The sequence below is a fragment of the Homarus americanus genome, unplaced genomic scaffold (assembly GCF_018991925.1).
Source record: "Homarus americanus isolate GMGI-L3 unplaced genomic scaffold, GMGI_Hamer_2.0 scaffold30108, whole genome shotgun sequence".
Lineage (NCBI taxonomy): Eukaryota > Metazoa > Arthropoda > Malacostraca > Decapoda > Nephropidae > Homarus > Homarus americanus.
Window position 1 is genome coordinate 4,001,049 of NW_024748109.1, and position 19,896 is coordinate 4,020,944.

Here is a 19,896-nt window from a genome sequence, read left to right on the forward strand (position 1 = left end):
AGTATCTTTACATTTTTAGTAATAAATAATAACTCAGACTAAAGTTAGGATAATATAATTGACATTTCTGGATTACACCCACGCACCCCACCCACCCACACACACAGTGAACCGTCACTTTACGCGGTCAATTGAACCCACGGAGGCCTGCGTAAAGCGAGAAACGCGTAAAGTGAACAACATAACATATGGGATTAATTGAAATAGAGACCGGGCCGACCCCCAAACTCCACTTTTTCCCGACACAATACCTATGTTCTAGTAAAAATAACATCTTTATTTTATGATGGTAGGCACACACAATTAATATTTAATTGAAATAGAGAAATACAGTTGCCAAGTTAATGTCCATTCAAATAATGGACTCAACTCCCCCCCCCTCTTTTCACACTCGCTGGGTCTTCCCTCTCTGAGAAATGTTTGGGGGAAAACACTAGATTTCAAGGTATAGTAATAAATAATACCTCAAACTAAAGTTAAGATAATAAAATTGACATTGCTGGATTCCTTGCAAGACCAGGAATATTTTGAATATACATGTCATATATTTTGCACAAAAGATAACATATTTACTCTGAGTAAACAAAATACTTACATTAGATCTAAAATTTGTATGTCTAATGCAAAATCAATGATGTTTATATTCAAAATGGGTGTCTCTTTTTTTCTCAGCACCACAAAACTCACTTTTAAACTTGCCAGCCATTTTAAGGGGAATTACAAACGAAAATTTTGTCAGTACACAGCGCAATCACTAATGTTGGGTCTCGAAAATACGTAATTTGAAAAAATTTTGGTACGACTGTGGCTCTTGTATGTACGGGTGGTCATATGTCGAGTAGGTCGTAAGTCGAGGAGTAGCTATATTGGAAAATATTCCAAAAAGTTTATAATTATAATCTGGACCTTAGCTAGCGGAACCTTATACGCAATGTCACCTCCCTCTACACCTCCTGCTCAGGTAATCAAAGCTAGACACAGCATTATGGATTGAACAAAAACCTGTTTTTTTCTAAAAAAAAAAAGTTTTTCTGATAAAGTCCAGAATGCGACGTGGACATCCCACCCATTTCCACCCCTCGAGAGTTGACATTTGTATACTGCTCGCTCTAGGGCAAGAGATGACGGTAGCAATGCGAGTGATGGAGGGTGCAGGAGGGGGTTTTGAGAATTGCAATTAAATGCCAGGTAGCGACGTGTCCTCCTAATATTACGTATTTAAGTAATTATTTAATGTATTAATTGCCTGTATGTTGGTCTGGCGAGTTAATGCTAGGCATTTACATATGTAGGTATAAAGCTAGATGCTGCATTCTGGACTTTATCACAAAAACTGGGTTTTTAGAAAAAAATGGCTTTTTTTATGAATAACCACAGAGATAAGATATATCATATTTAATCTTTTGCCTTATCATTCCATTCCTTTAACATATAATAAGTAATCAACCTACTTGGCTTCTCCAGGCCAGTGTGTTTGGAGAGTGCAAACTGGTCAAGAAGTTTTTCCACAGAGAATTGAGAATACTGATTAAGGAGATCACGATGAATCTGTCCCATGGCTTCATGGTTACTCTGCAGCACACTTATGTAGGTCTGTACAAATTGTAGCATTTGTGCCAGGTGTGCTTCCTCAACAGTCTGAAATTTCTGAAAGGGGGAAATCATTTAGTCAGAGGTAGAATCTTAAATATGTAAACCAAGCAAGAATTTCTTATACAGTACTACCTCTCTATAACGAACTTCTTTATACAGAAATTCGCTATATACCAAACTGCTCCTCAGATTCCAGTATTACATCTCTATACCGAATGAATTCGCTATACAGTACAGTACTGTACCTGTATACCAAACCCTTCCTCAAATATCTGAATAGTGTACTGTACTACCTGTATATTATAATACAGTATAATACAGAAATAATAATAATAATAATAATATATATATATATATATATATATATATATATATATATATATATATATATATATATATATATATATATATATATATATATATATATATATATATATATATATATATATTTCATGTAGATCCACAATGAAAATGTGGATAAGATAAATCTTGATAAAATCACACGGGAAAAGGGAAACAACGGAGTTGCCTCTGAAGATGTCTTGAATAAAGACGAAAGCTAAGGTGCTCCGTTGTTTCCCTTTTCCCGTGTGATTTTATCAAGATATATATATATATACTATGTATATAACACTCATTTTTTACTCCTAATGCAAAACAAAAATAAAAAATTTCCTCTTCACTTACTAGCTCAAAAGTTTTCCCAGGCCAAATCTGTGTGCTATATACCACTAAGAAAATTGTGACCAAGTCCCAGGTTGCTGATCTGTCTTTCTGCCTCATTTACACACAATTGTAGGGTCTCAATTGTTTCTCTTACATGACAACACAACATACAAATAGCATTTCTCACTATTGATTTTATTCATTCTTGTATTTCTTTGTATTTATTATTATTATTATCACAGTGTTGTTATTATTATTATTACCATTAATATTTTATTTTACTTTTTATTAGAAATTTTATTTAATATGAATTATTATTATTACAGAGACCCCTTGTTTAACGAATGCCTCGGTTAACGAAATTTCGGTTAACGAACTGCCTTCCATAAGGACCTTCAATTCGGTTAACGAATTTCTTACGAACCGACCTCAACATGTTTTCGCTTGCACTGGCCGGGCAACCAGCTTTAGTATCAGTCCGCCAATACATTAATCGGTTCTAGGGCTTAAATTCCTTACTATTTTAGTAAATATCAAAAAGTTTATACTATTCAATAATTTTAAAAGTTTAATATTCAATTTTTTAGCCATTTTAACAATTATTGAACATAACTGAAGGTAAAGTGACTAGTTTAATGCGCGGCATCCAGCCTATTAACACAGCAAACAGGCGTTAGTCTCTCTCTGTTTTCACTGGAGGTAACATCTTGCTTGAGACTCTCTTCAACTAAACGCTTTTTTTGTGTGTTTCCAAGCAAATTATTGGTCATTTTGAAATTTATTTTACATATTGACAATATATAGCGCAGTGCAGTGTTGATTTAAAGAAAATAATCTTGAAATACACCAAGAGAACTAAAATTTTATGGGTGAAATGGTGCCATGGGGTGACTTCTCTTCCACCCCAATGCCTTCTCTTCTTCCTTCTCCTCCACCCCCATTCTAATTCCCATCATCATCATCATCCAGGAGCCTTCTACATACACACCTCAGGGTAAGTGAACTTTTCTACCATTTTTGTTGAATTTAGGCAATTTTCGGTGAGCTGGAACCAATACCCAAAAACCCATTGAAACAATGGTTTCGGTTAACGAACTTTTCGGTTAACGAACGACCTTCTGGAACGGATTGAGTTCGTTAACCGAGGGTCACTGTACATGTATTACCTTTGCCCCTGGGCCGTGGGTGAGTGACCTGTGCCGGGTGGGCTAATCCCTAAAAAAAAAAAAAAAGTAGAAATTTAAAAGGTTTCCAATGGTACAATCAGATTTTTGCTACGACTAGTACGTAAAGTATGCTGTAAATTATGAAAACTTTAAAAAAATAAACCGCAAAAAGCACAAACCTTTTTTGTTTTTCCAAATTGTATTGTGATATGTAGCGAACTTTTTTTAAGAGATTGGTGTTTTGGGCTTACTTATACCATGTATGGTTAAGTAGTAATCGAATTTACAAAAAAGATATTGGAGCAACTTTCTTTCCCCCTACTGCATTCGAAATCATAAAATCTATGATTATTATATAAACCTCAATGACTGTGAGGGTGTGTAGTGGATCTGTAGTGGATATAATGTTGATACTTACTGGAGGTGAAGTGCATCTGATCTGGATGTTTAGGGGAAATGTTGTGGACCTGTTGGATAAGTAGTCAAGGTCAAGTAATTTGCATCCACCATCAGTCTCATTGTATTTGCGCATCACCACAACTTCAAGTTCAGTTTTATTTGTTGATTACCTTACTTTTTTCATAACCAATTCATTATTTCTACATACTAAACTAATTATTTCATATTTACATTATATTTCATAATTAGCAATACATGTATTCCTCGTCTAACAACTAAGCAATATTTCGGTTTAGTGATATAAAATTTTTAACACCCTATCTTGTTTAACGGTGGTCAATTTTGGGTTTAGCGATGTTCGGTTCACTGGGAAAACTTTGGGAGTGAATTAAGAAAAACTGGGGATTCTGTGCTCCAAGCGCACATTATTACAATACTGTACTATACTCTAATGTAGCTTAGAAATATAAAAAAAAGATAATATAAAACTAAGAAAATATGAATAATGAAGAGCATTAGTGTGTATGTGTGGGAAATGAATTTATGTACAATCAGCTGCACTCTCCCTCCCCCCTATGTGACGTCACAGCATACAGGCAGCAGCCACACATGACTCACGAGTCAGCTTAGTAACTGCCCGGCTGAACTGTGTTGCGTGTATACTGTACCAGTAAATGTGAGAAATAAAAAGAAAATAATTATAAATAAAAGAAAAGAAATTACTGTACAGTCATCCCTTGGTTATAGCGCACTTGGTTATCGCGATTTTTGTTATCACGCCTCCATCAAAATCTGCACACCTGCTGTTATAGCGCATTTTTCAGGCCGAGAATTTAGTTATCACGCAGTTGCCTCCAGGTGTAATGTTACCCCCTTGCTTCACCTACATCTATTGAGGATAAAATCTTTTGCCTACAAATTGACAATAACACATTTGCTGTAATCAGACATATCTAAGTCCTCAACAATTGCAACCCCAGATGTAATTTCAAATTCTGTGTCATTACTAAGGAAAAACGAAGTCTCGGGTGCACTCTAAGATTGAGAGAAAACGGAGGACTCAGGCGTCCTGAAGTGATGAGAAAACGGACTCCTCAGACAGGGGACTCAAATAAAGAAAGCATAGCTACATGTTTTGTGGACTACAGTATTGAGCGTACCCTTTTTATCACTTTGTAATAAACCTAGCCATGCCTATGTGTGTTTCTGATACTTACCATAACATTATCTATATCTTTAGTGGGTATAAATGGTCATAAAATGGGAAAATTGGGGTTGGGTCTTGGGTGCCTGGAACCAATTAGAATAAATCGCATACTGGTAGGTTCTGTATTTTCGTTATCGCATTTTTCGTTATCACGCACTCAACGCAGTCCTAATTAGGCGTGATAACCAAGGAATGACTGTAATCCAGTGGTGCCATTTGCCAACTGTTTCACTCCACCCGGGACATGAGATAGTAGGTAGTAGGCAGTTACCAAACAGGGAGGTACTACCGCCTGGGAAGATATTGGAAGCATAATGTGTTGTCTAATGGTAGACCCTGCTGCCTTGGTTGACTTTTGATTGCTTCATTTTTTTTTAAATACTCATAAGGCTAAGGCTTTTCTGTGGTCCTCAATTTCTGAGCTTAATAGCAATGCAAAGATTTTCCTTTTGCCAGACATGGCAAAGTGTGAATGTTTGACGGTACTCTGGACAACTGGATATTACCTTACAATATATACTTAAGAAAATAGAACAAGTTTTTCTAAGGGTGCGTCTTCACTTGAGCACTTTAGCCAGAATGAACCAAACGAGCAGACAACGCACGAACGAACCGAACGAGCAAATTTTGAGTGCAAGCTCTCTGTATTCTGCATGTTCGACGGTGCTCGTCTTATTCCCACCATTTTCCTCAGTTGAACCATGGCTCTCACGGTGGCAGCAGGTGCATTCTTCATTATTTACTCCTTAGCCAGAAGGAAGAAGTAGTTTAGGAAAGTGTGGTTAAAGCAACTAATTTCTGGATGGAAAAATATGTCCCTGTTGAGTGAAATGGATCATGGCCAATTGAAAAACTTTGCTCGAATGATACCAGAGGAGTTTGAAACATTAAGTAGCCTTGTAGGACCAAGAATTATAAAGAAGGATACGACATTCCAAAGAGCCAGCAATCATACTTCCCAACTTTTTGTAGTACAAGGCATGTTGGGGATTCCACAGCTCAGGATGCTTCGCACATTCATTCAGTAAGGTTAAACATTTCTCCCTGTCCCACTCCATAACACACCGATTAGCTGGAACAGCGTGAACACCCATTCTGACTGTGCAACAACGAGCAATTGAATCCTTTTGAGCACACACCATCTACTGACAAACAGAAAACATTTGGTGTGCTCAGTTTGGCTCGACACGTCCTTACTCGCCGAATTCTGCTCGGCGCATTCTGCTCGTTTGGTACATTCGGGCTAAAATGCTCAAGTGAAGATGCACCCTAAGAGCATCATGAGCATTGCTGGTGATTTTTTTTTGGCTTAGCCCCACTGGCAAGGACCTTGGGGGCAAAAGTATTATTATTATTATTATTATTATTATAATAATAATAATAATAATAATAATAATAATAATAATAATAATAATAAATAATAACAATAATAATAATAATAATAATTAATAATAATAATAATTAATAATAATAATAATAATAATAATAATAATAATAATAATAATAATAATAATAAATAATAACAATAATAATAATAATAATAATTAATAATAATAATAATAATTAATAATAATAATAATAATAATAATAATAATAATAATAATAATAATAAAAAAGAACCATAAAGAAATGCAAAAATGAAAAAAATCAATAGTGAGAAACAATATCTGTATGTGTTGTGAAAGTAAGAGAAACAATTGAGACCCTGTAATTGTGTGTAAATGAGGCAGAAAGTCAGATCAGCAACCTGAGACTATGTCACAATTTTCGTGATGCCATGTGGCAGCAGGGTCTACCATTAGACAACACATTATGCCTCCAATATCTTCCCAGGCGGTAGTACCACTCTGTTTGGTAGCTGCCTACTACCTACCACTGACAAGTGATGTAACTCTGGTTTTTCTTAAATTTTGGGCACTATTATTGTTTTCTTTTGTCAAATGTGCCAAGAACAATGTCTCACAGTCTTCTGGATGACCTGATATTGACTGACATTGCAGAATTAAGACTACTACAAGAAATCTTTCCTCGCATCTTAAAGGAAGCATGGTGTTGACACCTAAACCCACAAACCAATGTAAATAATTTAAATTTTTACAAGATTATTAAATATATTCAGAGTTCTTTTTAGCCACATGAATGTCTAACTTTGCTGTAGATACCTGGATATTGACAGACATCCCAGAATTAAGGAGATACAAAAGAAATACAGTTTGAACTCTTTTCACACAAGTTTTTGGCTAGCCTTATTTTTTTATGGGAAATAGCCCACTCGGGCATAGGGGCCTGGGGGGCGAAAAAAATAGAGTAAAAAGAAATTAAAAATAGAAAAGAGAAAGATTATATTGTATTAATCTACACCACGAAGATGCCAGAAAACCAGCTTTTTGAAGTGAGACAGATTGTATGAGTATGGAAACACAGAAAAAGGCAGAGCATTCCACAGTTTGGCTGTGTGAGGAAAGAAGGATGTACTATAATGGGTTTTTCTAGTGTGACCGACATCCACAGAGAAACGGTGGGCACCGCGGGCAAGACGTGTGTTATGAGCCCACGGCCTTGCTGGCGATACACAGGATGCCAAATCCACCGAACATTGCCCGTTAAAGTACCTGTAAAGGAGAGAGAGAGAGTAAAGCAACACTGAGGCAAAGAGAAAGGGAAGAGATTATCAACTGAAGGAGGAGAGTTAATAAGATGATATGTGGTGTTTATTTTAACAGAGCACTTGCAGGCATTTATCCACTTATAAGAAGTTTTCCAATCATTGGGAAATCTAATAATACTTGATGTGCTCACTGCTTGGGATTTGAGCATCGCTGGTGCACCTTTATATTGCACAAATAACCATAACTGTTGATACACTGGTCCCGGGAGCAGTCACGGGCACACACGGAGATCACCAGATGCCCCTCATAACGCCATCTGTGAGGGAGTTACTACACTACGTGTCTGCTGTTCAACACTTCAGCTCACATGATCTACGTGTGTTAACAGTAATCTGTATGTTCACTGTATGTTCCTTCACCTTTCTCCAATGAAGGCTTTTGTTAAACCACCAATGTATGTAATAAGTCATTTATGTCCAATGTATATTTTCAGCCTTCGGGCTGCAAACTTTTTCAATAAACCGTTTATTATTATAATTATGATGCGTGTTTACAACAATGACGGCACCGAGCTGTGCATTGTGGGTAAAACAAATGCTTGGTGAACTATCCTTATTAGTATTTTATACTTGCTTCTCACTGCTTCCACACTTACGACCACCTCCCACACAAAATACACCCAATCTCTTCATATTTCTTATTTTATAGTTTTGTATTATAGTTTCTTCATTTCTAAGTCACATAAGCATATTGAAATGATTTTTCCACAACTTTTATAGCTTCATTATATGTAGCAATGGCAACATACATTACCCTTCCCCTTCCTTCCCTCACTCCTTAAGGCAGGGTACGGAGCAGTAAAGACATTTAAATTCCCACTGTAAAGATACCCCTCTCACCCTCTTTCCCACCACCCTTATCTATTTGTGCTCCCTTTCCCCCTCCTCATCCCCTACCCCTACACCTACTCTTCTCTTTCCTCCTCCATTCTCACTCTCTCCCCATTTCCTCCTCCATCTCCACTCCCATTACCTCCCTTCTTCTTTTTATTCCTCCTTCGCTTTTTGTCCTTCCTTTCTACCTCTCTCACTCCCATATACAGTAGAGTATATACCGGTATATTCCCCTCCTCTCCATCACCCCATTCACCTCGCCCTCCCCCTCTCTCCTCTTTTCTACCCATCGCACTCCCAACTCCCTCCACTCTCTCCCCATTTTTCTTCCATCTCCTCTCCCCTCACCTCCCTACCTGGTTCTCTCCTCCCCCTCTCATCCTCAACCTGATCCTCTCCACCACACACACACACACCCATGATTTTTATTAGTTCTTATTTTATAGTTTTATCATATAATTTCTTTATTTCTCAACCACATTACAGTACAGGTATATATATATATATATATATATATATATATATATATATATATATATATATATATATATATATATATATATATATATATATATATATATATATATATACACACACACACACACACAGTAGTACCCCGCTTAACACGGTAAATTGAACCCACAGGGTACCGTGATAAGTGAAAACAGCGTTATGTGAACAACAGAACATATGGGATTAATTCCAATAGAGACTGGCCCGACCCCCAAACTCCACTTTTTGACGACACACAACTATGTTGTAGTAAAAATTTTATCTTAACTTTATGATGGTATGAGCAAACAAGTAATATAGAAGAGGTTAGGTTTGGAAAAATAAAAGTTAAGTTAGGAAAAATAAAGGTTAGGTTAAGAAAACTTAAAGTTATGTTGAACACTTACGTTAGTAGAAGAGATGGGTCGGCATACGGGGATGGAGGCTGGTTCCGAGGCAGAAGGCAGATTACTGGCCCTCAGGTGAATCACCATTACTAGGTGCATCACCATCACTGTCACTTACAGTTGTCAGGGCTTCCCTGACAAATCCCTCAAAGTCACTTTCACTGTCACTATCACTGGCTCTGGCTGGCTATGGTGGGTTGCGGGCGAAGAACTCGGTAATGCTTTTTAGACGGCTAGTGTTAATGTTGTCTTGATACACCGTGATGTACGGCTCCATAGCCTGCACCAGCCGGGTATGGAAGACTTCATAGCGGTCATCGTCATTGTCGCGGGAAAGGAAAGACTTCATTTTTTCTGCACACTCCATGGCACCCTTAATATCACTATGACTTAACTTGTCTTCTTCGGAGAATGACGCACCTTCTTCCTCTTCACTGACGTGCTCATCTTCCAACATCTCGTTGGCAGTCACTTCAGGATCTCTGATCACCTCCAGGATGTCTTCGTTGGTGGTCTCGGAGAAGCCTTCAGCTGTAATATTGTGCGCAGCTTCTCTGGCAAGGTCCACTGCTACTGCAACAGTCTGAACCTCACCAGTGACAGGTTGACTCCTCCTCTCAGCTGGTATGCCATGCAACACATGTCTCCATGCGTGACGAATCGTAGCAATAGACAGCTGACCCCATGCCTCCACCAAGAAGTCTACAGCTTGTTTGACGATAAACTTCTTCCAAAACTGTTTGACGAGAACTTCTTGAGTCGCCACCTCTTGTTCCTTGTCCTCGTCGCTTTTACTCTTGCTGTCGGTGTCATCCATCTTACGCAACTCATCCTTGGTGTTGGTAGAGTCGTTCAGGAGCTTGAACTTCTTTGCAGAGTACGCAGCTTTCACATTGCAGATCAACTCCTGGTCCATGGGCTGGATTAATGACGTAGTGTTGGGAGGAAGGAAGACCACTTTTACGTTGGGGTGACGATCCATAAGTAGGGGCTAGTGTCCAGGTGCATTGTCAAGGAGCAACAAAATGTTGAATGGAACATTCTGTTGCTCGCAGAATTTCTTCACGTCGGGAACAAAACAGTCGTCAAACCAGAAAAGGGACAGAGAAGAGGACATCCACGCCTTACGTGCGGTTAGCCAGTGGACATTAAGCTTGTTCATGTCCATATTCTTGTAGGCGTGGGGCTTGCGGGCTGTGTGAATCACCGATAACTTTGGTTTACAGGTACCGGAGGCATTGGTGGTAAAGAGGACGGTGATGCGTTCCTTCTGCAACTTCCGACCCCTTACCTTGCTGGCAGACTGGACAACGAAGGTCTTGGAAGGTAGCTTTTTCCAGAAAAGACCAGATTCGTCCATATTAAACACCTGGTCATCAGTGTACTGTCCTTCCTCCATAACCTCACGTAAGAACGGAGGAAAATCTCTAGCCGCCACACGGTCAGCACTCGCTTCCTCACCACCAATGTTGGTGTTGGTGATCTTGTTCCTCTTCTTAAACCTATGCAGCCAACCAGAGGAAGCATTGAAGGGTTTGGGCTCTGCAATTCCCAGCTTACGTGACACTACTGCGTACAGTTCACGTGCGTACTCCTGCACTGAGCGCGTGTCCACCGCCATGTTGCGTCGTGCCTGACGAATCAAATAACTCACCAACAAATTTTCCACCTTTACCAGCACCCTGTTCTGGCAATACTTGATCATTGAAGCACCTGCAGACTTTGTGATTTTCATGTGTTCTTTAATCTTGGCTGAATCCTTCTTAATAGTGCGAATCGTAGATTCGTTGACGCCATGCCGGCGCGAGAGATCAGCTTGAAGTGTTCCTTTCTCCAAATCTTGAATGATCTGGTATTTCACTTCGTAGCTTAGGCCACGGCGTGTCTTCTTGGGCTTAGGGCGGCTGGGTCCAGGTAAGGAAAGGTTTCTCTCTGGTGGCGGTGGTGGTCCGCCGGAAGCCATTTCACAGAACAATGGATGCACGTATACACGGGGTGGCCTGGAGGGATGAAACTACCGCGGCAGCGTGCTCTTTCCTTCCTCCCTCCCTCCCCGGGTGGACACGTCTTATTACTTTAAACCAATTACAGCTAGCAGCAGAGGGGGGTAGGGATGCATGGCCAATCACAGTCCGATATGTCATATGACATCAGTGATAACGCAACAAAGACACACACTGCGCAACCTTACAGCGCGGCTTGCCCAGGCGGAGGGAGGCGGAGGCGGAGGCGGGAGGGGAGGGAGGGGGGAGGAGGAGGAGGCAAGGCAGGCGGGAGCAGCGGGTGGCGGGAATCTAAAAATAGCGTCTCGAGCCGGACACTCTGCGCGTATATGGGTAGATGAACCGCGTTAAGTGAAAGTTCGGTTCTGGCGAGGCACCGCGTATATGCGAAATCGCGTTAAGCAGGGTATTACTGTGTATGTATGTATGTATATGGGTGATTTAAGGGATTTTCAAGGGTAATTTTTATGACTTTTTTTTTTGGCCTCTTTAGAATGTAACCCCCGGGTAAGAATCGACACGAATATACTGACATGTTATCCATCATCTCTTTGTGTGAATACCGATGCAAAGTATTCATTTAAGGCATCAGCTGTTTGTCTGTCATCCTACAGGGGTCATGTTTTCTTCCCTAAAAGGGCTAAGAGTATCCTTGGTTTTTATTTTACTCCTGGTATACACATAAAAGGTCTTGGGATGATTTTAATATATTGGGCTAGTTTCATTTCAAAGTGTCATTTGGCTGATCTAATTTTATGAATGGCCACATTTAGGGCTCTTTTGTATACAGTAATACATAATCTACATGATGCCCTGTACTCTAATATTTCTTCCACATCTCGTATTTTTTCTTGCAGGCTTTCATAGATTTGTGATTCATCCACCTGGTTTTATTCCCTCTCCTTCTTTTCCGGGGTATACATTCCTCTATTGTTATCTCAAGGATTTCCATAAAGTCTTGTATTGTTTTATCTATTTCTGATTCCTTTTTAATTATTTCTTCCCAGTTCCTTCTCTGTAGTTTTGGCTTATGAGCTGGTAATCTCCATGGTTGAACTCATAGTCATTGTCCTTCAACTAGTTTCTCTTGACATCTTAGTATGTAGTGGTCACTGGTTGGAGTTATTTTCTCCCCAATGTGGACCCCATCCACCATAGCCTCCTCAGTCGTCGAGACTTATCCAGAATGTTGTCTCCCCTTGTAGGTTCCAGTATGTGTTGCATGAGGAATGAGTCTTGAATGAGACCAAGGAATTCTTCTCTCTCGGCTTGTGTGGTAATATTCGCCCATTGTATCCTCTCATAATTAAAATCTTCCATGATGAGGGGCCTATGCTTTGGATGCTGTCTGAATGACTGAAGATTCATTACTTCCCCCTCCAATACTAAGTCAGCCCTATAGCACTCACCTACTGTCAGTTTGCTTTTGTATTGAGCTATCAAATCGCATGATGATCCCATTTCATTTAGCTCATCATTACTGATTACTATTAGGTGTTCCTTGACATACAGTAGTACACCACTACCTCTCGTGGTAGTCTTTTCTGCGACAAACCTTCGTGACCTCAAAACTCACTAATTCCAACGATGTCTGCTTGTTCTGTGTCCACATATGCATTCAATATATCAGAATATGTCATTTTTGTACTAACACTTGTTTGGCCCTGTGTCTTGCTCAGTATTGTCCTCATTGAATACAGTGGGTCTTGAAGGTTAGTAAAATCACTCTATGTATTGCCTGTGATTTTGTTCTCTTTTAGTTAGCAGCATAACTTGAAGCTACAGCATGCACTATTTTAACATTATTTACAGTTAGTTTGCCTCTTACCCCTATTAGTGGGAGGGCTGGAACATTACTTCAGGTTCTACACCTACCCTGACTAATTGGCCTCTTCTGATCTTTAGTTGAGCATTCCCATATTGTGGGTCACTGTGTAGCTCTTTCATTTTATCCCAGAGCTCTTGCAGCTTTGTTGCCTGAATGTGGCAATGCTGCTACAGGTATTATGATTTCCTCAGTTTAGCTTCAGGGTAATGTTTCATCTCGTCAGTTTACAAGTAAATATTCATCACTGTGTGTTGAAATGCACATAATATAATGAAAATATGCTATGCACCATACAGTATTGCAGGGTCTAAAGTTGTCTTTTTGTCGTTAATATGTTTTATAGTCAGCGAGATCTTCACACTCTGACAATTACTTACTGTACTCTCCATTTAATTCCCATGTGTGAGTGAATTATTTATGAAGTGTAGAGATAACACAAATGTAACAATTTGTCATTTCTATGAGTAAGGCTGAAATAAGAAATGCATGGAGCAATCACAATAATTATTAAATGTACTAACTTATCCTAATAATGAAAAACAGAACTGATGCTTTACCATACAAGAAGTAGTCATCCTCTTTTCAAATTCTTCACGGATGTTGTTGTACTTTTCGACGAGAGAACGGTATTCATCGTGAGCTTTCCTCAATTTGGCTTCAGCTTTCTCTACATCTTTGGATGATGCACCATCTCTCCGCACCTTCTCTAGATCCTATAAAAACAAGTAATGATATGCCAACAACCATCAATACCCTGCAAACTTATTCATATTATATAATATTATTAATAGAAAAGACATCCAATTCCTTGTACAGGTATTTCTTTGCTAAAGGAGAAACTCTAAACTTATACTGGAACACATGAATGCCACCTCTTTATTGGCCAAGGCTGCAGTGTTACCCTTGCCTGTTCATGTATACAGTATACACAAGTTAAAAAACTGACAAATCCACAACTGTAGTTCATCAATTCATCAATTCATCAATTTGAGGGGGACTGTTTTTAAACTCAGTACTGTACTGTATGTTTCCTCCCCACAGTACAAAGATGTGCAACTACTGGAGTTTACTTGTCAGATTACAAGAGAAACAAGAAATATCAATGTTAATTTAATGAAAATAACAGTAAGTGGGTAATTTACGATTAGCTCAGGTAGTAGTGACCCTGCCTTGCCAGCTAAGAGGTTAATTGGTAGTCCTACATATAATACCCAATTCCTACTCAGTAAAAGTGGGTTGGTGATAGAAAGGGCATCCAGCCATAAAATTTTAATCACATTTGCCTCATGGTAATCAAAGATAACCTGGAAAATGGCTGTCAAATGGTGATGATGATAAAAGAAACCATCAATTTCCTGTCTCAAAGTTTGTGATATCAATACAGTTTACCAAGGTGAGAGAATCTTGATAAAACTTTCCAATTCTACAACACCTTTTATACATGACGGCTGCTAGGGACAAAAAACAACAATGTACATGTGGTACAATTTCCCTGAACAAAATTTTACACCTTAAAAAATACAGTATAGTCTGGATTTACACGGATTTTGTTTACACGTTTGGTCATTTACGTGGTGCCTTGCAAGAATGAAATGTTTTATTTATGCGGTAAATTTCATCATTTACGCGGGAAGATGCGCGGGCAGGGTGCGCACAAGGTCGCCCAGTCATCAAAACATTACCGAGTTCTTCACCCGCCACCCACCACAGCCGGCCCAAGTCAGTGATAGTGAGGATATGGACCTTGAGGGGTTTGACAAAGAGGCCCTGCAAGCCTCTGTGGTGGATAGTGATACAATTGATACAAGTGAGGGCCAATAATCTACCCTCTGCCTCGGAACCAACCCCCCCATCACCGTGTGCCCACCCATCTTTTCTACTAACGTAAGTGTTAAAAAACCTAATATTATTGATATTTTTCTTAAATATTAATTGTGTGTGCATACCATCATAAAATTAAGATGTTATTTTTACTACAACATACGTATTGTGTCGGAAAAAGTGTAGTTTGGGGGTCGGCCCAGTCTCTATTTCAATTAATTCTATATGTTCTGTTATTTCGTTTACGCGTTTCTAGTTTTACGTGGACCCCCATGGGTTCAATTGACCGCGTAAATGCAGACTACAGTAATACCCCGATTTACGCAGTCAATTGAACCCGCGGAGTAGCGCGTAAAACGAGAAACGCGTAAATGGAATAACAGAACATATGGGATTAATTGAAATAGACTGGGCCGACTCCCAAACTCCACTTTTTCTGAAACAATACCGACATAATACCTACATTGTAGTAAAAATAGCATCTTAATTTTATGATGGTATGCACACACAATTAATATTTAAGAGAAATACAGTCGCCAGGTTAATGTCCATTCAAATAATGGACTCAACTCCCCCCCCCCACCCTTGCTGGCTCCTCCCTCTCTGAGAAATGCTTGGGTGAAAACACTAGATTTTAAGGTATAGTAATAAATAATACCTCAGACTAAAGTTAGGATAATATAATTGACATTGCTGGATTCCTTGCAAGGCCAGGAATATTTTGAATATACAGTAAACGTCATATATTTTCCACAAAAGATAAAATTTTGGCTTTGTAATCAAAATTCTTTAATTAAATCTAAAATTTGTATGTTTAATGCAAATTCCATGATGTTTATATTTAAAATAATCAAAATCTTATAAGAATTCTAGCAATGTAAATTATATTCTAACCCGGTAATTTGTATGAATTTTATGAGCTAATACAAATATCTTCAGTAAATCAACAAATTATACTTCACCCGCGTAAATGAGTAAATTCACCGCATAAATCGGGCATCCCGGTTCTGGCAAGGTACCGCGTAAATGACCAAACGCGTAAACGAGAACCGTGTAAATCGAGGTTCAACTGTATACTGTATTGGGAAAATGTAAAATATGAGTAGGTTTAAAGCTTCTTTTGCCAAAGCTTAACATAAAATGACTACATGTATATGGGACTGTAAAAATAATCCTCATTTTCATTTCAGACATGGCTTTGACTGAGAACAGAGGGCAGTTGCTAGATACTTCCACCATGATCAGCCTAATTATCTCACCACACTATTTAGGAATTTAATTACAGGACAAGTTGGAGGTTACTCTTAAAAAGGCAGTTTCACCTAATATTAAATGCTTAAAAAATATAGATATACATACGGTGTTAAATGACACGTGGATCTTAAAAAAAAAAAAATCTGGTGATTAAATTTACATTTGCCAGCAAAATTTGTTTGTTATCAGTTTGCTGTACAATGAGCCCCAATTACAGATTTTCTGGGAACTGATGGTCCGGCACCTTCTTTAATCCGGACACAATTATGAGGGTGCACTTAACTTCCCTCCCTCCCTCCCAGCCTGGGTGAAGCTAGTTTTAGGCTTAAAGTTTTTATCTTATAAAAAGTAGCTGACTAGACTTAGCAGAATATAAATTGCATTGTTGGAATCCTTGTAAGATAATGATTAATTTGAGTAAAAACATCACATAGTTTGCACAAGAGATATAAATTTTTAGTCTAGTATAGTACAGAACATTTGAGTACAAAGTGTGTACAGTAATGTTGCTCAAAATTATGGCTGTTTCACATTTAATATTTGTTTAATTTAAGTTTCTAGCAGTGCATGGTGCCTTAGTGACACAGGAGGTGTATAATTAGTGAGCCAGAGGTATTGTTGAATTATTATTATTATCTGACCTCGGTTGGTCTGGCAAAACGGATAATGGCAAGGCTTTGGAACCAAGGGTGCCGGAAAATCGGTGGTGTACCTGTACAATGAAAGTACAGTACTGTTAATTAAGTTAAATAGCAATACACTAGAGTTATAACAGAACAGGAATAAAGGATAACGAAAAGTACCATTGCCTATACACTAACAGTATTTTCTCGATTTAACGAACGAATTCAAGCCACCCCTTTCCATTAAATCTAAGTTTCCATTATTTTTGCTCAATTTCGCGAACTAGTTCACCAAATCGATCGTAATTTTGTTGAATTCCATGCCAAATGCGCCACTTGGTGTGTGGGGTTTGTTTACATCTGCCCAGTCTGTATTCTGCCTCCACCGCATCTGTTGATCACTGCTACCTCTCAGTCAACTAACTACTCTGCCTTGACACCATGCCGAAAGTCTCTCAGAAGGGAAGTGGTGTGGGGAAGAAAGTCAAAAGAGTGCAGTTATCAATTGGAAATGTAATAGCCCCTGTTTCATCAACAGAAAGATAATATAAATGGGTTAATTGCATTTGATTTATATACTGATTCACCCCCTATAACTTTCCACTGGCTATGAGGTGGTATGTTCAGAGCACGTGATAAGGCGTGCCCTTGGGAAACCGCGTCATATTATGCCGAGTTAAGGAATTACTTGCTGGTCTTTTTAGCCACCTAAAGCAGGCATTACTACTCAACCCCTCACACAAGAAGGACGTGATTAAACGGTCTATTTATATAGCCCCCGTCCTTCTCTTAATACTCATAGCTACAGTAATTAAGTTACGGTTGATTTACACTCTGGAATTGTATCACCAGCAGTTCCTCAATAAAAGGAGAAACAGACAATTGGGTTTCGCTACTCTAACCCAATATAATATAAATGTACCAGCCTAGTTAACTTCGACAGAACCTATAGTTAACAGGCTATAACATATGGTGGCAGCTAGTGTGGTTGCGAATACAACATTCCGGTCTGAATGCACATTCTACATACCAAGGCGTCAGTGTTTACCGAAACAAGAAAACAATAAACAGTGACGTGTTACATGAAATATCCGAGTGTATTGATATATCCCGTAGTGAGACGATTATAGTTGAGTGTTTTCATTGTCTCCCAAAGTGGTGTGCAGAATTACTGTATTTACAATAACCGATACTGAGTTATTGTTGACTTAATATCTTAGGAGAGGTTGGTAATACCCCTCTCTGGCAACACAGTGTGGCTGGGAAGGAATTGGTGGAATCGGCATTGGCCATCCTGTTTACCGGCGTTTACAGTGTTGCCCCATAACCACAAGTTTCACGGTGTAGTAACACGGGACCTTTCACAAGTGTCTGGACAACTGTTGTGGCTTCGTGATCGATGATTGCAGTTCTTCCGGTGCCCCCGCGAGCCCCTTATAAGCAGGGCTTCTGACAGTTTGGCAGTCAGAAGGTGACATCATATCACCGAGCAGAAGACCTGATTCTTCACCATCAGCACTTTGACATCCTGTGGAAGGAACTCCCCTGTCATTGTAGTGCGTCTGGTGGTTGCTAGTCGACCACACTCAAGAGGAGCAAGCGCCGACCGGCCTTGGGAGGGCGGCAAGACCCACCCACTCACAACACAGCTGTCCAAGTGGGAGGGCCTGAGGTACCCACCCAACTAACTCCCCACCTGGGACCAGCAGTGGATCGCATTTTCTATGCAGACGTCTAACTCCTGCATTAGGTATTTAAAGGTTCACATACTTTATACACACAATTACATACTCGACGACTTATCTTCACACTGTTAGGACATCGAGTAGCCTATATAGTTGTTATAAGTGAATTACTTATTTTCATATGTGCTGACAAAGAGTCATGCTTATTTTCTTTATACTGACGTATTATAATTTCCAGTATCTAGTTCTCATCAGTTCTGCTAATGATACGTTAATTGTTTTAACTATAATTAATATCAGTTTACTGTACATGAGAGGCAAGTGTATTGTTATTTGTGTCACTAATAAGATAACCCAGTAGCCACTTCATGGATAAACTTTCAAAATCATCGTCTTCGGACATTACTGAATTGGCGGAGTGTTTTCTTGACAATTCATGTGTAGATGATAACCTTCAAGTTTCTACTAAAAGGATTGTACTTGGGGATGAGCCAGGAACACAAGCGCAGTCGCAGTTAGACGATTCTGTCAAGAGTAGTAAGGATCTTATAGAGAAGTCATTTGATGATTTAAACCGCAGAACTCTACCATCTGGAAATCAGTACAGTACCTCGCCTGATAAATCACAGGCTGTTCCTCCTCCTCTTCCGAGTTACAGTGTGTCAACTAACTTAGCTTAACCTGCCCCTTTGACTGAGCCTTCAGTTAGGAGTAAGCTTGGTAGAATGACTGCTTATAACGCTAATATAGCTTCTTCGAGAGCTAATATGGTTGCAGATAACGCGAATATGTTCACTATCCCCGCGAATGTGTTTCACTTGATTCCACGTGGTGATCAGGTACATGATTTTACTGGTCAGGATGATTACAGAATCATGCAATTCATCCATGCATGCGAAGATACAATGCGCAATGTACATCTTACAGATGATTGTGAGAAGGCGTTCGTTCGTTCCCATATCCCTCAGGGTTCGTTTGCTAATACGCACCTGAATGCGTATGGTTTGATGGACGCCAATTATGAAAAGTTCAAGCGGACTCTCATTGGTATTTTCGAGTGCGGGTCCCACTTGGGTCAGTCGCAATAAATCTTTCGCTGGCTTGATCGATTAGCCCTGGCGGTTCACGCAGAATCCCCGATGGGGGCTGTCTCTATTGCTGGAGAGGTCAGACAAGACATGGAAGCAACTTTCCGCGGATCAAAGTGGTACGACGACGAGGGTCAGATGTCCGCAGAAAACGTGGAAATT

The 19,896-nt window shown here is 39.3% G+C and overlaps 1 protein-coding gene across 3 annotated transcripts in view; it reads right to left on the bottom strand.

Annotated features, from left to right (window-relative positions):
• Window positions 1–19,896, bottom strand: part of LOC121880178 (F-BAR domain only protein 2-like) — a 291,016-nt gene that overhangs the window by 214,668 nt on the left and 56,452 nt on the right. For all 3 annotated transcript variants that reach the window (XM_042387303.1, XM_042387304.1, XM_042387305.1), the window contains exons 5-6: window positions 13,821–13,976; window positions 1,452–1,647 (exon numbers count right to left, since the gene is read on the bottom strand). In XM_042387303.1, coding sequence (XP_042243237.1) covers window positions 1,452–1,647; window positions 13,821–13,976 — 352 coding nt within the window. The remainder of the gene's footprint in view (window positions 1–1,451; window positions 1,648–13,820; window positions 13,977–19,896) is intronic.